Below are 23,802 nucleotides of genomic sequence, written 5' to 3'. Positions count from 1 at the left end.
TCAGGAAATCCGGGCTTGAGTAACGCCGAGCTTAGGTCGGTGGACGGCTCCCTTCTCACTGACGGAGATGACATTCGACGAGCAGAGCGCAATCACCGTGGGGCCCTTTATACTGAGACATCTTCAAATGAGCCTGTGGTCAGCCGAGAGTGCCCACTGCCGGGGAAAGAAATGAATGACTCAGGGCGGCTCACGCCAGAAGGAGTTTTCGCTCCGGCATTGCTGTGAGACACCGCAATGCCGGGTGGAAAGTGTCTTGGCGCGGATGGTCTCCTGGTAGAGTTTGATAAGCGCTTCTGGAGGATCCTTGGAAGCTCCGTGACTAAGGATTTTAGTATTTGTCTTTCAAGGGGGCACTTTGCAGGGCAATGCAGTCGGGTGTTGTCGTTCTGTTACGTAACGGACGGCTGCGCAAGCAGGACCCGTGCGCGTATCGTCCATGACCTTGTTGCCATGTGACTACAAGGTCCATGTTAAAACGCTTCTTTCACGAGTGACTCACCTACTAGACAAGGTATTGCACCCTTCCCAGAACTGTTCTCTCCTGCGCAGGTCGGCCCACCTGCACTGGTTGGCTGTGCGTGACACGATTTATTGGGCCAATTTGGTAGGTATCCCTGTCCGAAATTTTGGAGGTCACAGTGTCCTTTGACCAGTCGAAGGCCTTCGATCGTGTGCGGCACGAATACCTGTTCGCGATGCTTGGGGTTTACGAGTTTGCTGAAGCTTGGGTGCGCAGCATCCTGGTATTGTATAGGAATGAAAGCAGCCGTGTTTCCGTTGCTGGCAGGTTATCGAACCCATTTGGCATCTCGTGTAATGTTAGACAGGCGTGTCCTCTCTCTCCTGCGCTCGAAGCAATTGCGATTAATCCTCTACTCGTGACATTGTCATCGATTTATGTTTCTCCTATGTTGCGGGGCACGTGTCCTTGAGTTGTCCTCGGCTAGGCCGACGACATTTCAGTAGTTTTACACCGGGAGAGCTGTTTGAATGTTGTTTTGACGGCCTTTGAGGATCACGGTAAGGTGTCAGGGGCCAAGCTCAACATATCAAATTTGCTGTCCTGTATTTGAATGCCCAACCTTCAAATGGTGCCCCATTTGGGGTTCAAGTGACGCCGGAGCTCAAAATTCTTGGTGTCATCTTTAACGCGAGAGGTGTGGCCAAAGACTTCTGGAGTCGGGTATGTCGACTTTGCTCTATATTACATCGATCACCTTAGGGCTGTTCACTTGCCGATTAATTTTCGAGCCCCGTTTCTTGTTTCGCGGTATTTCTGCCTCAGACAAGGGGGAGGGGGGGGGCATTCAGACCTACGTCGGCACAATTCACATAGAAGTTCGCCCAAGACGCACCTTCCCCCAAGGCGTCAGTCGCGACGTTGCCCACCTTGGTGAGGCCAAAAGCGGGTAGCTGTATCACCATCACCACCACCACCGTGTCCATTTTGGGTCCCAGTGGGGAGAAGCACTATACGGCCTGGTGGAGTGCTATCACTGCTTGCTGACGCCTTCTCGTCTTTTCCGCCATGTGCAGTATGAGTGATCAATCTTGTTCTGGACAGCTCGCAAGGAGTGTCCTGCCTCCCACAGCGATTCTCCCGCGGTTGGATTGTTCGCTTGGTACGGCTAGTGCAAAAAACAATCTTGCATAGTACTGTAATATAGAGGTAGTGTCTGTGTAAGGCAGTACCTACATAGCTAGTTCTGATTTTCGCAATGCACATAAGGCACATGAAAATGCGGCAGGGTTCAACGAAGCCACGAACATGTACTGGGCTTCTCTTCTTTCGGCAATAATCTGCAGGTCTGAGATGCTCGAGGGACTCGAAGACACGCGCGGAGGCCTAGCGCCATGATGCATTCCAGCTCATGGTGTGATGATGGAGGGAGGCCGTCCAGCACCGGCAGACCGTAAACAATTCACCCACGCACCAACCCGCGATGTTTAGCCAATAATGGAATCTAATCGGTGCCTCAGCTCATGCCTGCGGAGCAACGAATCAGTGCGATGCAAAGGTTGGACCCTGATTTCCAAGCTGCAATATGTATCTATCAATATAGCCTGGCACCTAGAGTAACTCAGAGAAACTAGTGGTGAAATACATCTGGTAGTGGTATGTGACAGCAACACTGAGTGGAAGAGGACGCACGTTATGTCGCATAAAGGCCAGTACCGCCGCCTTCGCTATCCATATGTCTAAGCTAGGCATTCCTAAGTAATTCTCAACAGCGTCCAGGACGAGTTGGTGGCGTCACTGGATGACAAACAAAATTCGCCGCTGGTCCAGAAACAAACATCATCAGCAATGATGGAATTGGGAACTTTCTTACAGACGCAACTCTGGAGACCACTCACAACCACATTAACAATACCGGACTGAGTCATGAACCATGGGTCAGCAAAACAAGGTCTGAGTCTCCATGGCCCGTGTCGAGTGTAGTTCCCGTCTATGCAGGAGCTCTGTCAGCCACACGAGTACACTGGAGGATAGAGCGGCTTGGACTATAGCATGGAGGTCAAAACCTTCGTATGCTCGTTTATCATCGCGAAAGACGCTAAGAACAGTGTTCTTGCGCACCTTGGCTTCCTCCACGAAGGTAATTTGGTAAACGACTGAATTCATTGAGGACCAATGGTGTAGAAAACCCGCCATTTCTTGCCAACACAGCTACTCAGGGTAACTGATCTGAAGGGCTAAAGCTACGAAGGCGATTTCCTTGGCATCGATAAAATCCCAGGCAGCACAAAATATTGGGCCCACATTGACTGGGTGTTGGCGATAGGGGTTCAATATGAGAACCGTTTTCCCAGGATTTTCCTCATATTCGTTCAAACATCGAAACATGGGACCGATATTGCCAAGTTTGAGCAAGCAATGGGGAAAATGTCGGTAATATAGGCCCCATATTGGCCGTGTGCACGGTGCACCTCATATTGGCTGAAAATGCAGAAAATGGGACGTACTCGTATTGGTGCTTGTACCAAATGCCCAAGCAGCATGGCAAGATTGGACGTTGAAGCGTGTGAAATGCCCAACTCAATACGTGGTTACATCCAACAATTTCCCGCAGATGATACACATTGTTCCCGTCAACATATCTGACAGTCCCATTGTAACATGCACTGTAACACTAACTAACCTAGCACATCTGCTGCCACGGAGGAGAAGTAAGGCGACTGACCTCGCCCGGCGCCGCTCGGAGGAACCTATGGTCCGTAATTCCTCGAACCTTTTGTGGCCGCGCCGTAGCGCTCGCGCGCCGTGGGAGGTTAGATTCCGGAGGCTCTTGCCTTTGTAATACACAAAAATAATAAAATAAAATAAATAAATACACAAAAATAAAGCAGAAAAAAAAAGAGTTTCTGCTTCATGTTTTTGTTGAAAACCACACGCTCCTTCAGCATAGCCTGAGTGGAGTGGGTAAGCTTCCATACAGGCGATTACCGGAGAAACAATGGGACGAAGAAACAAACTGCAAGCTTGCTCTTGCCCTCGAGATTCACTTGTTGTACCTTGCGTTCCATCATATTTAAAGGGCGTGTATCAAGCGTTGGCGAGCTAGTAAGTCCGGCGAAGGTTAGGCATATGGAGAGCTCGATTGTATTTGGCCACAAAAGCCCATGAAAATCACGAACATTGCAGTAACCGTTACGTTGTATTCAGCGGCGCACAAGCTCTAGAGCTTCACGCAGAGCTCTAGAGAAAACAATATTAAAGTTTAGGCAAGATGAGTACGAATGAGAAAATATGTACACTATGAATTATTTCTCACAACATCTTGGATTTGGCGTCCATCATGATCCAAAACCGACACCACGGTGAACGTTAAAATAAGATTGCAGCCAAGTACAAAAAAATTAAATAGACGGTTACGCAATTCTTTTGCGATGTCAGCAGTGTGTGAACCAACGTTTAATGGCTTTTATAATGCAATTGTTGAAATGGTTCATTTTCATACGGAATCTCTCAGTCAATCCTATCGTGCCTTTGTAAGTGACGCTGTAAAATGACACCAGCGTTCAGTTTTCGAACGATAGATCCCACGCCAATTGAGGACCTTAAAATTTCAAAACATGTAACAGGAATAAGTTTTCTATCATTTGTCGTCAAGGCCCCGTTTGTGGGCCTTTGACCGCAAAAATTCGTGGTCTTACATAACACGCCGTGCTGTTCACAATAACCGTAGCACGTCAATGGCCGTCAAGGAGGGCGCAGCCAGGTGTACTTTTTGAACCTGAACCGATTAACCTACCCATCAACCTACAGCAAGAATCGAGCGAGAAATGACATTTCAGTGTATGGGGAATTTTCCTTGAGAACGCCTGCAGTACGCTCTGCGGGGGTCACGTGACGCGCCTTTTCTGCGCCCGACCGCGACGTTGCTCGCTTGCGTTTTACTTCTATGTTCAGAGCTGTCTTGGGTGCGTTTGCCTTGTTCCGCACTTAACAGCTGCCGATATAAAACACTATTTAATTGCCTAACACACGAAGTGGATGTTTCCTGTTCAAACTCACTCTGTACGGTCACCTTCACAGAGTATTTGGGTTGCACTCAAACCGCTGCCAACGCGTGTATCTTCGTTAGCCAGCCTACCAGAAAACGCGAGCGCCGCCCCGCGGCGGCAAGTGGTTCGAGGAATTAGGGGCGTCACATTCGGTGGGGAAGTTCGATCTCCTTACTTTCCCTCCGTGCTTGCTGCAAACCTGCAAACAGCCGCCATCTAGCTTCGCGATGCCAGTCGGTCGAAACGACTCAGAGCCTGGTAGTTTGAGCGAAATCATGCGTCCTGCAGCAAATGCGCATGCGCGACACTCGGATCGGACATTTCGTTCGGGCGGAAACGTCGTTGCTTTCTCTAATGACAACGGAACCGGCAGGTCAAGTAAAGAACGCAGTGTTTGATAGGAAGTGGTGTGTTTTCTATAACGCTATGTGCTTTCAAGTTACTACAGAGGCAGTGCGAGTCGTTGAGAAGTATGTCCGTCACCTTCACGAAAGTGTTTCTCTCCGTTGTGCTGTACGAGCTGGTTGGAAGTTTTTGGGTGATATAAGGTAACGCAATCCGAATGAAGGTTTCGGAGGGATAGTTCTTTCGAGGGCACGCATCCTTGAGCAAGACGTGCACGGCACCTGTTGTTTGTGTGGAAGTGGGCATTGATAACGCCGACCATGACAAATAGTGGGAAAATATCTTGAAAGTGTGACCGAGGTGGCAGCCGTGTGGCGGCAAGTAGAAGCCAAAGCTAACACCTGAGTGCTAACAAAAACGGATTGGTAGGCGTTCTCCGGTAGGTTCGTCATCGTTCTGCAGCCAGTCGGTCATCGATCTGCTGGGCTAGTACAACGGAGGACCCTAGACCTTCCGTGTAGTTTGTGGTGAATTGACTTGAAACGTAATAAACCATTTGTATAGGTTTGCAATTATTCTTGTCTGGCCGTTTTCTCCGTCTATCGGCAGAGGGCTTGGAACCCCTGCATGAGAAGAGATTCCACAATCTATGGTACGTGAAGTCAGGAAAGCAGCCCACGGTGGAATGTACACGCTCACAATAGATGGAACAGTGGCCCATAAGCACATTGCACTCCCTGTAGTGTTGAGGGTAAGCGTAAGTTCATGAAGAGGTCAGGGCATTCCGGAAAGACAGAATGGTTTCAGACGGGAGTTGTAATGACCAAGAGTCAAGTCGGAGTAGCAACCAACACTACTTTATTCCCAAGCAGAGCACGCGTCCGATCAGTTCCAGAACCAGCGCACAAGAACGAGAGCTCGCGCTGCTGTGCTCGCATTGTACAGTCAAGCGCGGTATCTTTGAACATAAACAACAGTCCTCCCCGCCTATTTCGAGACCACCACACCGTAGAAGTCCGGCCTCTTTCTAGCTCGCTCAGAGCGTCGCAGGCCCGATGAACCAGGATCTACTAATGTGTTTCCTGTTGTCTCCGGCGATTCTGTATTGTCTCTGCTCGGCGTAAGAGTTGGGGTTGGAAATAACCACCATTCACTGCTGGCGTCGTCGTGGCTATTGCAACTTGCCTGACATCTGCGCATCTGGTTTGCATGCGCTCTTTGCAGTTCGCCGTCCTCGCGTTGTAACTTGAAAGTGCAGTTGCCCTCGACGCCAACCACTGCAGCAGGTAGCCATTTGTAGTTACCCCTGTAGCTACGTACGAACACCTTGTCACAAGCTTTGAATCTTCGCTCTAGTGACTGGTCAGCTTCCTCCGTCAACTGCCGTCTTGGCCGGACATCGCTTAGCAAGGTCCTCAGGCTACGGTTCATGAGCAGTTGCGCCGGAGATCTTGTGCTGTCCGCGCATGGTGTTGTACGTAATGCGAACAACAGACGTGATAGACGACAGTCCGGATCGTCGCGTCGTAGTTGGCGAAGCTTGTTTTTTACGTTCTGCACCATACGTTCTGCGACGCCATTCGACTGCGGATGGTATGGCGGAGAGAACATATCAGTCTTCCCAGTAATAATGATGTCATCAAGAAAAGCTGCAACGCCAGGAACACCATGGAGTACCGTCTCAATGAAGCGTTGAAATATCCCTGGAGCAGCGGACACTCTAAATGGCAAGCGTTTTACTTTGAAAGCCCCGGTGGCGTATTCAACGTCAAGAGCGACGATGACTCTTCATCTACTGGCAGGTGTAGATAAGCCTGTTCCAGATCAAGCTTCATAAATAACACTCCATTGGCCAGCACAGCGAACATCACTGTGGATGTGGATGTGGGCAATGGATACTTGTCTGGTTGGCTTAGGGTATTCACCGTGCATCTGTAGTCTCCGCAGATGCGGATCGTTCCGTCCCGCTTCTGAACCGGTACAATTAGCGTAGCCCATTTTGAGAACGCGACCGGCTCGAGGACTCCTTCCGTCACCATCTTCTGAATAGCCAACGACACTTTGTCGCGCATGGCAAATGGACTCGGGCGGCATTTCTTGAAAACAGGTGTAGCATCCTTCTCGATGTCGATCGTGACTGGTGGCCCGGTGAACTTCCCCAGTCCTCCTTCGAACACCGGGTTGCGTAACCAAACCTGGTCTTTATCAAGCATGGCATGAACTCCTTGAACCTCAATTCCCAAGTCTCTGAACCAGGAGTGCCCGAGTAAACACGGGCCGTCGCCAGGTGCTACCAGCACCGACTGTCGAGTGCTGATGTTGTTGTACTGCACCTCAACGTCAAGATAGCCTAGGTTGGGTACTTGTTGCTGAGACTAAGTCCGAAGAACCGTTGATGACATATGAAGCGGTGGTGGCCGGCTCCAAAGCTTCCGTACACCGTCTCGCAGAGGACGGAAGGTCCGGCCCCAGAGTCAACCTCCATGGTCAATGGTGCTCTGTCCAGTCTATGTTTGACCATGATAGGGTCAGTGTCCCCTGTGTTGCCTTGTCGGTCCATGTGGTATATCGAACTTGTCACCTCGTCCAGGACGTCGTCCGCGATGTGGTTAAGAGGTCCTGGGAGAGGAACTCCCGTCGCTGACTTCTGTTTCTTAAAGCGCACACACTCCAGGTGTCCTTTCTTTCTGCAGAAGTTGCAGACCGCATTCTCGAAGTGGCACGATTGATTGTCGTGACTTCCTCCGCAACGGTTACAGCCATTCTTTTGGGTTCACGACGCTGTTCCTTGGAGCGGTGTCGCTTTTTAACTTTTACAGTGGCCTGATTCGAAGCGTAGTGAAGCTCTTTCGCTGCGTCTTTAATCTCCGAGACGATATTGTTGGCGGCTTCAGCGGCTAGCGCAATCTCCAAGGCCGACTTCAGCGTGAGCTTGGAATCAGCAAATAACCGTTTCTGGATAGCCTGGTCTCTGATGCCGCACACCAGACGGTCGCGCAACATATTGTCCAAGTCCGTGAAGTTGCAGAATTCACTTAGCTTCCGAATTTCAGCCATGTACTTCGTGATACTCTCCCTTTCTTGCTGGTCCCTTTTATGGAAGTGGAATCGCCGAAGGATCTCCGACGGCTGTGGAGCAAAATGTGCCGTCAGGGCATTGTGGACCTACTGGTAGGACCATACGGCCAGTTTTCGAGGAAGCAACAACGACCGAACCAAGCCGTAGGTTTCGGATCCGCACAAAGTCAAGACAACTGACTTGCGTCGACCGGCATCCGATATCCCGTTGGCCTCGAAGTACAAGTTTATCCTTTCCAAGCAGCACCCCCAGCCGTCCGACATGTTGGGATCGAAGGGCTCGATGTGTCCTAGGTATCCCATAGCCGTTGGAACTGACTGTCCCGTCACGTCGCCTGAAGCTCCGGTAGGCATTGCCTGTTGCAGTCTTTCTACATCCGTCGTCGCTAGGTGTAATGACCTAGAGTCAAGTCGGAGCAGCAACCAACACTACTTTATTTCCAAGTAGAACGCGCGTCCGATCAGTTCCAGAACCAGCGCACAAGAACGAGAGCTCGCGCGGCTGTGCTCGCATTGTACAGTCAAGCGCGGTATCTTTGAACATACACAACAGGAATATAACCCGCTAATATGAGTGAGGTATTCGCTGCGACGAAGACCCTAAGTGTCGAGATGCTTGACGGTGATTCCGAGCAGCATCGGTACAAGAGTGCTTAGATGGAGAAGAAACCGTTGTGAGCACAGATGACCCATCTGGGTTCGTGCCTGCAGGGGGAATTAGTCAAAACTGAACAATGTCCATCATGACCATGAGTGGGAAGTGTGATGTAGGACAGGAGGCTGCTTCAGAAGTTCGGCCCGCATCAAAACAGGTTTAGTAGGTGTGCTACGAGCACACGTAAGGGTATGTCTATCCGAGCTATCAGACCATATGGCAGAACAGTTGTCGGGCAGACCTTACCGCGGGGTCCTCCAAATAGGACGCAATCACTTTGTCCGTATAAGACGAAGGGACGTCACTGATGTTCCCCTTGTTTGCCACATACGGCTTTGGGACGCGGACCTGACCACCAACGGCCACGACGGCTTGCAGACGAACATAAACATATTATACTGCCATCCACATTGAAACAGTATGTTCTAATAGGCGCCTGGGCCATAGAGGAACGAAACACAGGATCGGCCTCTCCGACAGTTTTCTATCGGGACGAGCTTAGCTGCCGTCGCATTGCATTCTGGGATGCTCCTGTCAAGCACGTGACCGCACACGTCACCCTCGAGACAGCAAGGCGCCACCAAAGCAGACGACGCGAGTTGTAGTTCCGATGGTAGTATTACGTTGAACGCGTCATTGCACTTTTATTTCTCTATGTTCGGTTGTTTACTCTTCTATTAGAAGACGAGTTACAGTGTGCAGAACGCAAAAGGAGTACGCGGGTCCGGAAACATCACCTGTGGCAACGGTGACTTCCAATGTGTGTACCCAAAACACCATTAATCAGATTTGTACAAAAAGAGAGGATATCAAATCAACCTCAGACACAGTGCAAGGCCCCAAACGAACGATTCAATATGACTCGAACACACATAGGCGACTAACGCAACCAATCGTGTACTTACGAATAAAATGTGTTCCCGTGGCAGAGCTGCTTTCCGTGACAACGAGAGCCGTAGCCGGGACCGGAACACAGTACCATACGTTGTTTCTACGATGGAGCTCACCTTCTCACAATAAATGACACTCGAAAAGCAAAACCACACGGAGAGCAGCACGAGAAACAAAGCATTGCAAAACCGAAACCTTAGAGAGGATCACGTGGTGGACAGGACGTAATGGTGATTTTGACTCCAGCGACCGCTAGAGAGTGGCTACGCTAGTCTGCAGGGAAGAACCGCTCCTTTTGTTTCCTTCCTCCATGACATGGGCGGCCGCAAAAGACCCCATACGCAACTACACTTGGATTCACACGCCAGAAGGAGAACTCAGGGTGTGCGGGTGTAATAACGACCGGGGTACTATCTGTCCGATCGCTCTTATATGTCACCAAAGTGGAGCGGTTTGCGTCGTTGTTGCCCCTGTCCACGACCTTCATGTAATCATGGAGTGGGTATGTTACTGATGCTAATCCTCCCGGAGGGCAGGCGCACTTGTGCTGCGGAGCAGCAAGGTCGCAATTGACTTAGTGGCGTCGGTCCATCGGTGATCTACTGCGGTCATTCCGCCGTGCTCCCCCCATACTTGAAGGCGGATGAGGGTCCCGGGTCAGTACCATATTTTTTGTGGCAATGCAATTACTCCCCAAAAGGAGTAAAAGTACTCCTTTTTTCTTAGAGTGCACTGCCAACTATACGCTCCGTATTCAGATAGGTTTTATAACTATTAGGTGCGTATTTCATTCCATTTAATTTTAATACCTTCAGGGGGAAAAGGCAGTACATAAGGGGGAGAAATGCACATGTGGATAACATAAAATAGTAGAAATAGCTACGTGAGGTACACTCAGAAACTACGTGAAATACAAGCAATTCAGCGTGAACATAACGCGAACATAGAATAGTACAAATATCTACGTTAAGTACAGGCAAAGGCAGAAAACACAAAAAACGCGAATGACTGCGTGAAATACGAACAATTCAACACGTGCAACAAAACTAGTATAAGTAGAGTTCATTACACATTCCCCTAAAATAATTTAGGTTATCGAGAAAAAACAAAATTAGCTGATGCCAACGTGTTACAGTCAATAATACATGACGATAAAGGATAATATAAAAAATATTCATTATGACTTTTCCAGCTGCCTTCGCAGCTCTGTTCGCAACGCTCTACCGGTTCACTGGATTTATACCCATCTATATAACCTGTAAGGGTGATGAGATCATTCAGAGACGGAATGCGGTGCACGCAGGTATCGACTCTGTTGTGAATAAAGTTTGTGCATTAATTGCAACCGGTGCATCTCACGTCTTGCTTCTAACAAGGGAATACCATACTCTACTTAGAATTTTGTTATGCTTGAATCCCTATCATATTTATTGAAAATAGTGCGCACAGCTTTGGTCTGCACGGATTGTGATTTCTGAACGAGAGCCCTTTGCAGGGGTTCCATATAAATGAAGCATATTCTAATTTTGACCGGATAAATGTGTTAAAGGCAAGTACAGTCGACCCGCGTTTATCCGGACTTCATTTATCCGGATCCTGCGCTATCGGGACAAAAAGACATGGGAACGGATTTCCCCATGTATTTCGCCCTCGTTTATCCGGACTTCAGCTTCCGGACTCGGACGCGAATTCCAGAGAACAGAAGTGACTAATACCCAACAATCGGCTTCAGTTGTCCGGTCATTGTCCAGGAATGACACTTGGCCCACACCTAGTCAAGCGAGGTCGAGAACCCTGGTCGTGGCCTCCTTTTTGCTGACACAGAGACGGTGTTGCTAGAAAGAATTTTCTCCCTTTCCGACTTTGCACGCTACACAAAAGTAATCCACTGAGCAGTCTGGTCATTTCAAACTGAGAAAGTCCGCAACGACGACCCCTGCGCTGCTTTCACAGATGACGACATCGTCAGTGTCATCGCTTCCGATAGTGTTCAAGAAGAATCTGATGATGAAAGCGTGGATACACCAGGTGTGACGGTAGAAAATGCGCTGGCGGCACTGAGAACATGGCTATTATTTTTGGAGCAACAGAACAATATTTCGCAAATCAATGCCATTAGCAAAGGTTTGCAAGAACTGGATGCATGTATTAGAATGAAACAGATGAAAATGTATAGCTATCTGTGTAATGGTCAATAAAGATGTCCTTTTAGGATCACTCTGAATTTTTGTGTTTCACTTATCCGGTTCCCCCGCTATCCGGACATTTTCACAGGAAACGGAGCCGTCCGGATAAACGCGGGTCGACTGTAATTTCACTTCTGAGGATGCTGAGGAAAATGTACGACGAAGAAATCCCAAGGTTTGCAGAGCAGAGTTACATTCCAATGCTTTGGTTATATATTTATTCTCCCCGAATTCGCTTTGGTGTTAAAGGAACGATTCGTACAGGCCCAGTTACGTGCTTTGGAGGCGCCCCTCTTATTTATTTATTTATATTTATTGAGTTTTTATGTACCATCTGGGCCTATAGATGGCACTGGCATTATTTTGCACCAGTTTCAGCTTTTTGTGGAATCAAGTGTAATTATGAGTTTGCGCATAATCAGAAAATAAATAAATAGAACTAACATTCGAGTAACATTCTTTAAGTTAATGTCAAATGCAGTAACCAGCTACTTACTTGAGGTGTGCCCTTATAGTCTTTTGACTGCACACAGAAAAGGTGTAATGGTTGACGCCTTTGCTGTCGTAGCCCATCATGTAGCCATCGGAGAACCTACAGCTGCTGGCAGTCACAGATCCATCATGTGGTGCGCCCAGTCTGGATTTGATTTTAGAATTCAGGAAATAGAGATGAATGCTGTTATGAATATCACACAACGGAAACCCACCTTCTCTTTAAGAGAAAGCGATTATGACAGAAGAAAAAATAAATAAATAAAGACACCGGTACACGAAAACGCAAAACGCATGACCTAACCGGGTTGTCCTACTATGAGTTGTCCCGAATTCCAGATTGCGCCCAGAGGTGTGCGCGGGTGCTGTAATGTCCGCGGAACCGCGCTATATCCCTGATTGGAGATCAAAATATAAGCTTCCGAAAGCAGCGGGTACAGAAAGGCGTACCGCTGCGGTACGAGCAGATATTCGCATTATCCTCGCAAATTAATCGTCTCACGTGGTTTAGCGGCTACGGTTTTGGCATTTCACGCAGAGACTGCGAGGCTGTTCTACCTGGGTGTTCTCCGTCGAGTTTCCTCAGGCTCTTTGAAACAAACATTGGGACAGTTCCCCGTGAAGTTGGCCCAAGAGGCACAATCCCGACCGGAGAAACATGCCACATGCAGAACCATCAACGCTATCCCTTACGTACGCAAAGGCGGTAGCGTACGATGTACTAACAATGTTACCGCGAATCCCTCTAACTATGTATGGCTATGGTGAGCAAAGGCTTAGTTATCAATAAGGAGTAGGACAGATAGACTTCGGCATGAACAAGTCGTTTCAGTAGTCGACGAATTTTCACGCTTCCAGCTGCATCTGGTAACATCTGATCGGGCATTTTAATTGAAATTCATCAAATATTTTCGCATGTTTTTCATATCCTTGCATTTGCAATAGTTTTATCTCCTTGCATGCTTTCCTGAGTGCACAAATTCAAGGGTACTATCCGCACTCTGCGTGTTGGCATCTCCGCAGTCTCATTTAGTTCGTACAGAATGGGGAGTCGAAGGCACACGAGACAAACATACCAACCGCGTGCCAGCGACCAGCTATGCCATATAGTCCCGTGAGCAGAATTCCGGGAACACATAACACACCCGGGACCTTGTGCGTACGTGAAAGATTAAGACGTGTTTTATTACTGTGGGAACAAGCAGGAGACTTTGCAGATATCGAGAGATTACCGGATGAAATTGGCAGTTTGGCGCCTGTGATTGCCTTCTGGAGGACAAATTGACCAAAAGTAAGTTCTAAGGCTGCAGCAAGGGAAACAGCTACGGTCCGCGAACGATATAACAACTAAATAATCACATAATGTTATCGTTAATGTCAAGCAGATATCAAGAGTTATTACGAGCTCAAATAGAGGAAATTGACAGTTGACACTGTCATAAGATGATTGCAGCAGCAGCAACAACAACAATAATAATAATAATTTTTATTAGTGCCCAAAAACGACCGCTAAGGCCATGGTGTTGGCGCACACAATAGACATAACTCACAGTGGACTGCAGGACTGCAAATAAACTGGACTGCACATAAACGCACAGATAATTATGTACAGACATATATATAATACATATACAGTGGGATACTAACAGAGGTACATTGCAAACATAACAGGCATACGCACTTACATATTTACAGACAAATATACCATGCAGTACACGCGATGAAACATCAGCAACAAAACTACATAACAAGCATACGTACTTTCATATTCACAGACAAATATACCACGCAGTACACGCAATGAAACATCAGCAACAAAACTACAATACATGGATTACGCGCAGCACATAAGTTATAAGATGGAACGATGAGACGATATACGGTACAAAACAAAGGAAAGAATCACGATTGAAAATTCAGTGATGAAGGAAAGAAATAACGTCGCGTTTAAGGGATGCGCTGGAGGCGTGGAAAATATCACATGTGGGGGGAAGCGAGTTCAGAAGCATTTGGCATCGGGTAATTGGATCGCTGGGGCACAAGCGTTTAACGTAGAAGACTGGTGGATTACGAAAAGCCGCGCGAGGAATACAAAAGTTTAGGAGGCTCTGCAGGAGCGGCGAATCAACACGGGCATGGACACATTTGTACAGAAATAGATCGTCGGCGATAGAGTGACGTGTGGCCAGTGGGTGAAGGTGAAAATATTGCAATAGTGTGTCATAGTCATACAATAACTTTTCCCGTAAAAAGCCATTGTGTATGATATGGAGCGCTTGTTTTTGTACAGCCTCGAGACGCTTTGTATCAGTACCTGAAAGTGCGTTCCAAGCAACAAGGGCATATTCAAGACTGTGAAGAACATAGGACTTGTAAAGTTTAACGAGGACAGAAGGAGTCTGAAACCCCTTGCATGTATATGACAGGAGGCACAACGTGCGAAGAGCGGAAGAACGAACAGCTGTGACATAACAGCAACAGGAGTAAAAGAACAACAGCAACAACAACACCAATAACAACAACACCAACAACAGCAACAACACCAACAACACCAACAGCAGCAAGAACAACACCAACACCAGCGGCGGCGGCAGCGGCAACAGCAGCAGCAGGAGCAGGAACAGCACTCACAGCAGCAAGGGCAGCAGCAGCAACAGCAGCACCACCAACAACAACAAATACACGAACAACAACAACAGCAACAACAACAACACCCACAACAGCAGCAGCAGCAGCAGCAGCAACACTACCAACAGCACCAATGCCAGCGGCAGCGGCAACAACACCACCAACAGGAGCAACGGCAGCGGCAGCAGCAGCAGCACGAACAACAACACCAGCAGCAACGACAACAACAGCAACAGCAGGAACAAGAACAGCAGCAACGACAACAACAGCAGCAGCAGCAACAACAACAACAACAACACCAGTGGCAGCGGGGGCGCAGCGGCAACAGCAACAGCAGTAGCAGCAGCAACAACAATAATAATTTTGGGCTTTACGTCGCGAGACAACTGCGATCACAAGCAACGCCACAGTGGTCGGGACTATGGATTAATTTGGACCACCTCAGGGTTAACGTGCGACGAAATCTCGACGCTCGGCACACCACATTTAACGTCCCTCGCGGAAGACGGCGTGTCTGAGCAACTTGTACCGTTCCATCAAGTTGCCAACGTCCTCGGTCGTCTTTGAACCCGTGATCTTGGAATCAGCAGCGTACACGCTACTGACTCAGCCACTAAAGGCGTGTGTGCGCGTACTGTACTGTACGAGTATTGTACTGTATCGCAGCAGTGGCACACCTGGGCTCCGATTCACAAACTAATAATAATAATAATAATTGGGTGTTTACGTCGCGAAACAACTGAGATCATGAGCGACGCCACAGCGGTCGGTCTGTGGATTGCTTTTGCCCAGCTGAGGGTTCTTTAACGTGCGATGAAAGCTCACCACACGGCACCCCGTATTTAACGTCCCTCGCGGAAGACGGCGTGTCTAAGCAACTTGTACCCTGCCACCAAGTTGCTGGCGTCCTCGGCCGGGTTCGAACCCGCGATCTCGGGATCAGAAGGCGAACACGCTACCGACTAAGCCACCGAGGCCGGTAGGATTCACAACGCGATCGCAAGTAACGATAAAATGCGCTTAAGACGTCGCAGCCTGCGACGCACCTACACTCTTAAAAGAGTGTACCCTAACTCATTTTTTGGGAGTACACCCTTGCCACATATACTACTCCCTTAGGGGTGTACCGTTACTCTCCATCCTAAACGGGGGTACCAGCACTCACCAATAGAGTGTACGGATACTCTCATTAAGGAGTCTCCTCACTCCCTTAGTAGGGTTGCCAGTACACCTTGAGAGGAGTATAGTAACACTCACGAAAACAGTATGACAACTCCTAAAAAGGAGCATAGTTACTCCCATGAAGTCAGTATCATCACACCTTGAGGAGGATTTGCAGTGGGTTGGGGCAGTCCTTCACGTGGCAGTACATACAGTGCAAAATGGAAGATTGATGATCGAAAGGCATGTACGAAGTGGGGAAGTCAGTCAAGACATACGCAAATGGAAAAATCGACATACTGAATAAGTTGTTTATTTAGATGATACACAAATTCTACAGTAGACCCTAAAAACAACAAAAAGCATAAGCTTGCCTCAAACTATGCTGCACTTCTGACTCTCGACTTAAATAATGTTTGTCAGTTATACCATACTCTTGCAATGCATGCAGGAGAACATGAAATTGCTAACAGATGAAGCACAATAGTTCTTACTGAAGACCACTAGAAAAAAGATAAAAAAAAAACGACTCATGATCTAAAACGGAATATTTCTCACCCATGACATTTTCTCGGCCTACAAGGATTAAGTTTTTTGCATGACGAGCAATTGTGTTTGTAGTGGAGAGGGTAGGAAGAATTTATTTCTCACAGCAACTTGTGCATGTCCGTAAGAATTAGGCTAGGCTATCAGTGCAAGGGGATAAAACAAAAAACATATACTAGACCATGACACGCGATGTGATCAATTTCATCACAGATTGATACTAGTTCCATGAACCAAAAGAGCCAACTCTCCTTCCCAAGCGCTGGCAGCCACTTCAGAACACTCACAGTAAGTAGTCTGGAAACTAAAAGTACTGGATTAAAAAATATTCCAACTCAGTCAAGATATCAAAAAAATTACTGCATCGCAATCGAATAAGCAACATGAAAGACATATGCTCGTAAGAAAAGAAAGCAATTGTACAAAATGAAAAATGGCTTACTCTGGTAAGCTAGCTGGGCAACTTCCATTTCATGTGTTTAATAAGATGTTTTGGAGCTCATGTTTATAAATTTCACTGCTCACATAAATACTTTACAAGAACAACAGCAGTGAATAATCGAACACATGAGCTCCCATATTCATAGAATACAAATATCCATACAAAAATACATACAAATATTGATACAATACTTTTTGCTTCAAAAATGAAGTGATGAAAGTGTTGTAATTAAGGTAATCTATTTCGGAGGAGATTAATACCAGTACATAACGTTCCGCCATTACTGGTGAAAGAATCATATTGTTATGAAATTATTCCAAAATTTGTGACTGAAAGAACTTTTGGAACTCTGAAATAAGGCCTGTTAAGTGATCTGACAACTAACACTTATGTGTGTCAAGCACTGATGAGTCCTATATGAAGGTGTACTGCCTGTCCTGTTCCTCTTCAAGTCTGTCTATATTGAGCCAGTTTACTTTTGCTCTGCAAGATGTCCTTTTGTATGCCATATTTAGAGTCTTGTGTCCAAACACTCTGATAAATTTCGGTATTGGTGTGGTAGCATCCACATTTATGATTTGTTTGTACTCATTGCGAATCTCTAATGCACAGAAAAGACGGTGTTAATGTTCTGAAGGCCTTTGAGCTTAAAACACTAAGTACTTAGAATTCTAGTCAGACAGGAAATAGAACATCAGTATGGATGGCAACCTAAATACGTTTCAAGAAAGAGTAGTCATCACAAAGTAAAGCGCAGGCGTGTCCGACCATCATCAAGACACTAGACTCTGGCGTCTAGACATGTTTTTCTGTTGACCAGTGATACTGTTTCACTCTGTTGTGCGTGTGTGCCAAAGTTTGACAGGCAATGCTCAGAGTTACTCTCAAATTTACTCTTTACTATTAGAGCTACTCTTAGCACAGAGCATACAGCCACAGTTACTTCGTGGCGCTACCACGAAATAATAAATAAAGTAAAATATTAATAATTGGCAGACCCTGGCTCATATTGCTGTACAATGGAGTTGCAGTTCTGAGTTTTGTTGGATAGTTATTCCTTCGTCCTTGTCAATGCATCTGTTAAAATCAAATCAAGCACCTGTTAAGAGCAATCCTGCAAATACTAGAATCGTGATACTACATGCATATAGATAATGCACTGAACTCGCACGCCTTTACGTGAAAGACTACTGTACTATCACTATAAGTACATTAAAAAGGATATTATGAATTACACTTGCAACCTTGAAAACTCACCTGCGCGAGCAGAACGTGTGTAGCTAAGTCAGTAAAAAGTGATCCCTTCCAGGAGGCAATGACACCCACTACGCCTGTTTCGTAGACTCACTGTGGTTTGGAGTTAGTTAAACAATGCCCGCTTCTCCTATGAATGGAACTGCAACTGTCAGCACAGTATATGACTTATGTCCTGTAAGGTCGAGATCATCACATAAAATACGTTAGACACAATGCAAGATTCTAGCAAGAAGCGTCTGAAATGCTATACACTACTGCAAGGTACATACATGTGCTGCTACAAAACCAGAGATCACTTACCCCTGTCTGAAAACAGAATGGCAAAACTTAACAAAACGAACACAGAATTATTGTAACGGTTTTAACAGACGCGCCTTTTAAACCAGCTATGAAGTTGTGCTACAGCTTGGGACAAAAGTGTACGTAGTGTCTCATGTCTCCATTGGAGCCACAGCCTAGCAGCAAATGGCAGCGGACAGACATACTGGTAGATGGACAAAATATCCGGTCACACGTTTCCTACTCGGCCTCTTCCGCTCTAATGAAGAAATACACAAGAGCCATTTTTCTTTGTTCTTCGTTTTCTTTTTCATTCCCCTTTTTGTTTTTCTTTCTCCTTCCTTTTCTTTTTCATTCCCCCTTTTTCTTTTTTTTTTCAGAATAGCAAGCCGGCTCTTTGCCTGGCTAACCTTTCCTTTTTTTTCTTAATAAACATATCCCCTCCCCCCCCGTGTTCCGTGAACTGTAGCTGTATGAGCTGTAGTAGCGTTCGCGACAAGCTAAAAATATGGGTGAACTATGAGAGACTCACCTTCTGAAACATTTGCAGAACATCACGCAGTTCTTGAGTTTGCATATCAACATGCATTAGCAGCAGGAAGGCCGAAGTACAAGTTGAAGAGAAGAACACCGACAAGCATTGTAGCTAAGGTAGCTAGTGAAAAATACCGGCTGAGGGAGAGGAAGTGGAATAGAGGGAAAGGAGGAAGTGTTCGCGGGAAAGGGACAGTGGGTGAGGTGAAGGGAGTATACAGAGAGAGAGAAAGAAAAGAACGAGCGTACTCGCTCAAAACAACAATGATAATAATAATGAATAACTAAGAAAACGGCTGGTGACTACGAAGTTGTGTCTGTGCTCCAGATTTGTTCAAGCTGTAGTGGAATGTTGAAAGGAAAACCCCGTAAAAGTCCCTATGAAAGGTGTTGACCACAAATACCGGCAAAACGCTGCCGGTAACACCTTCCTACCGGCAACCGGCAGAGCGCGCAAATAACCGGTCGTGTCGGTATAATACTGGCCTGGTGGCAACCCTAATTGTAGCATAACATGTGCCCCGCGACTCGCTAGCGTTCCCGGCGGCAGATACAACGACTGCGCGTGCGCAAGGCTGCTCCGAGCAACGTCAATCCGGGTTTCGTCAACTCTCGTCTGCTAAAGCGAGTACGGGAACGCCCTATATTCTGACAGGGCAGTAGTAACAAGCAGACGGGAGTAACAGGTAGCCGTTACCCCTTTTCTACTCCCAAAGTACACCCTTTTTTTAAGAGTGAACGACGGCGTCGTAAGCGGGATTCAGCTGTCGCAGTGGAGAGGGTACCTCTATGCCCAGCAAGAGAGAGTTGCTTATTTCCTGTCACGTGCAACACGATGAGAAACACTGATCTCTATGTATAAAGGCTGGATCGCGCTTGGGAGAGGGGTTCGTGGGGGAGAGGCACGCATTAGGGCCGCCATGTTGGTGGGCTCTAAAGCGCTGTATATGTCCATAGAAAACAATGGGAGGCAACCGAGATTGTGAGTATTTATTGCGCTGCAAGCGTTGATCGTTGTTTGTCATCACACAATTTTGTAAGGTGCCAGTACACTGATGTATCCTAACAGTGTTTCACAGGTGTCCTACCGTTCGATTCTTAATTACGTTATGTTTTGTATTCCGAAAGTGACACCGTCACTGCAATGCAGCACAGGGGATTATGCTGCAGCACGTTTCACAGCCAATATTTCAATAAGAAACGATGTGAGGTTAACAGCAACCATGTATATAATCTTCCGTGTTGCGTTCTGGACAAAAACTGTTGACAGCGGTGTCTCCGACGTAATGCCTCGCAAATATGGACATATCGACACACAGAAGCAGCCCAAATAATTACTTCAAGCTCGTTAGGACAGTTAATCAGGTAGTGATGTAAACGTAATCAGGTTACTTAGAAAGTGGTAACACCTCCTTGAGACACAAGACTTATCTCCTTTTGAAGTACGGCTCTTGTGTGTTTCTTTGTTTCTTCCTTCATTTGTTCTGATTATTTGTGCCAAAGTGAATGTCCTTCTCACGTACTCACATGCTTTTGCTGAATAGAACTGCAGCGCGTGAGCAGAGCTACGTAGGGACGGGGGCCTGACATTCAGTGCTGACGTTGTCATGTTTGTTATGTAGAGCACGTTCCAAAAAATGCAGCTGCACATCTGAAACTCCAACCATTATCATCGTCACCTAAAAGGAGGCGTGCAGCACCGCCGTAAGATCAGATACGGTTTCTGAAGATCTTCTATGACACTGTCCGTAGTTAGCACAGTTTTCTTAAGCGTCGAAGTCTCTCATAGGAACCACTTCGCGTTAACTGTGACTCCCATCTTCCATTTTAATGTGCGAGGGCTCTCTTGCACTGCACATGTATCGTCTGCAAACTGCAACAGGACGACGATTTGGAGCTTGAAACAGTTGTGATTATGGCCCTGGTGTACCCTGTCTGTGAAATTATATCAACTGAATCATGTCAAACGTGATGTTTAGTGGAAGATGGCTTTCTCGGTTGTGCATTCTGCGTCACAAAGATGTAACACGATATGCTTTTGTGAGGAAGATAAGTGATGTTATGCTCGATGAATAAAGAGAATATGAATTTCCAGTGCAACATTTATTTCTTGCACATATGCGTTTCAAGATACCATGAATGTGCAGGGAGGCTACAAAAGACTAAGTTTGTTGTTTTGTGGCCTCCCTGCAATGACAATATATATTTCAGGAATGACAGCGTAGAGGTACACCATCGTATAGATTGTGCACAAATTTACTGTAGCACCCAATTTTAGGTTGGAATGAGCAATGAATAGCAACTGCCCTCCTTTTATTTTCTCAGATATGCTGAATTTTAAACTGAATGTGATCAAATATGTGATAATATAATAATATATAAGAATATAACATGTGATAAATGAATGTGATCAACAGTAGATGTAAACAACATCTGTAGCCAGAGAAGTGCATGCCTATTAATTGAAACAATTATCACAGTTTCCTGACAAGTTTTAATTTCTGAAACTATACTGTAGAGGTGGGTGAGATCTACAACTGTTAATACACGGTATTATATAATATGAATACCTTAAAATAATTCCGTGTGACACATATGCTTTTACTTTGGAGGTGCTGTGGTTAATCGAGGTTTGTGGGCACTGCGCAGGTTCTGCACCCATTTCTTGAGTATGTCGATGCAGCTGTGAAGGAACCTGTATTGATGATGATGATTCCAATTTTTATGGTGCATCGACAACAAAGGTCATAATACATCAGAACATTGGTTAGGATGCAACTACTTAAAAATAAATATGTTGTTTAATAATACAGTAAAACCCGCGGATAGCGACATCGCGTATAACGATATCCCTCGTAAAACGATGGTTCATGATTTTACCGTCACAATATACATTGGTTCTATGGGGAAACGACCCGCGTATAGCGATGGAGACCGCGGTTCCGAGTATTCGTATAACGATGTTGGACGGTGTCCCGTGCGCGTAACCACGCGGCGATTTTCGCGGCGATAAGATACAGTAGAGTCTCGATGCTACGAATATCACGGGGTAGCGGAAAAAATTCGTATCATCCGAAATTCACATCAAAAGAATTAAACCAAAATAAAAATTCGGGCAAGAAAATAGACAGCGACTGTTCATTTTCCAATACTGTCAGTGAAAGAGGTAGGTGGTAACGTTTTTGTATAAAACTGTGAAGTGATATGTTTCATGATCTGAACATGTAAAGAAAATGTGCAAAACTGAGAGAGGCTCACCACAGTGCGTGCACTGAGGTGGTTCCTTCCCGTAAAGTAGAAACCCGTGGATGAGGAACATGATCCCATCACACTGCACAGACGATCCTCTGGGAAGCCCCCATTAGGAAACCTGTATTGAGAGACCATTTTTGCCTTAAAAACTGCTACAAATAACACGACACGCTACAGATTACTATTATCGCAACAAGCTGACAACATAGCCCAGACACAAAGGCGGTATCCAAGTCACACCACACCACCGTTTCGTAGGATTCTTTGTCACAAATGAAACCAAGGCACAAAACAATACCAATACATGAAAAAGTGTGACAATGTTGGTCTCTCTACGACGTAATACCGAACTTGTGCACGAAGGTAATTCAAAGAAATGACCGTGTACCGTGCCAGCAATGCATGCAGAAAAGCGCTCAAGTTCTCGCACATATACTGATGACAACACTACCAGTGTAGTGTAACATGTTCTGTCTAGCATATTATGCACTCAAACTGTATTTGCCGCCGGGTAGAATGCAAGTGTGTTCGATTGAACCTCGGAAGAGCGATCAAACATCTTGCATCCAGTGCTGGTTTTGGGCAAAAAAAAAAAAACTTCATAACTGTCAAATAAATGTACAGAATGGACGCCTATTTATTCCTTGATAAAGAATGACTCACCTGTAGAAATATAGGCCCTGTATTCTTGTCGGTACGGTTGGTACATCCGTCATTGCACGAAGTTGCCATGATCCCTGCGGCGACTGTTTTGGGTCGAGTAAGATGGCGGCCGGTTGCCGCACGCTCGCGCTCCCTATCCGCGATCCAGCCTTTTACAATCGAGATCAGTGCAGAGAAACAGTCAACGGGTGCGCGACAATGTTTTCGCTATGGTAAGGATGACGAAAATCTGCAATCATACCAATAATAGTCGTCCCGTTAGAAGGAGTCCGTCCCCGATTGCGTTGTTACTACACGTGCTTTTGGTCTCTCGGTAGCCATTATGGATGCCATGCAATCACAGGCGATACGCGTTCGATGACGCAGTTTCGTGTTACACCCCCCTTCCCAAGAACGTGGGGGGAGGGTAGTTCTGTGGGGGGCGCGTGGCACCCATTTTGCAGCTTTTCTGACTTTTTCGTCTTTCTGGCATACAACTTGGGGGTGTTACAAGATGGGGGGTGTAGGGGATGCTTGGAAAATATCTGCGACACAATTTTACGGAACGCAAAACTGAAGCGCTTGTTGAAGGTTATGAAGCAAAAAAGCGCGCCATTGACTCTACGGGGAATGGACCCCAAGGGTCTGTGCCAAAATGCGATGCGTGAACGCGTATTATGGAGTCTTTGTTTGCCGTCTCGAAATCCACCGCTTCCACCTTTCGTCGTAAGACCGCTCGGGAGCTCTCGCAGGATTCCGACGTAAGTTGCGAAGATTTTGAGACGCGCGCCCTTCGTGAATCCAGACTTCGTAGTAACTTTCTCCCACGGCCGAGTTACGACAGATTCCGTCGTACGAGCATTTTGTGAATCCGTCCCTTGAACTGCGGTACAAACTATGAA

The 23,802-nt window shown here is 46.6% G+C and overlaps 1 protein-coding gene across 1 annotated transcript in view; it reads right to left on the bottom strand.

The window, feature by feature from the left end:
• The window catches only part of LOC135385232 (venom metalloproteinase antarease TserMP_A-like), a 165,065-nt gene that overhangs the window by 56,858 nt on the left and 84,405 nt on the right, over window positions 1–23,802 (bottom strand). Inside the window, exon 13 of the mRNA XM_064614428.1 lies at window positions 12,164–12,304. Coding sequence (XP_064470498.1) covers window positions 12,164–12,304 — 141 coding nt within the window. The remainder of the gene's footprint in view (window positions 1–12,163; window positions 12,305–23,802) is intronic.

Source organism: Ornithodoros turicata, chromosome 1, assembly GCF_037126465.1.
Source record: "Ornithodoros turicata isolate Travis chromosome 1, ASM3712646v1, whole genome shotgun sequence".
Lineage (NCBI taxonomy): Eukaryota > Metazoa > Arthropoda > Arachnida > Ixodida > Argasidae > Ornithodoros > Ornithodoros turicata.
Note: the sequence above shows the minus strand (reverse complement) of the source record. Positions and strands in the feature narration are given on the sequence as shown.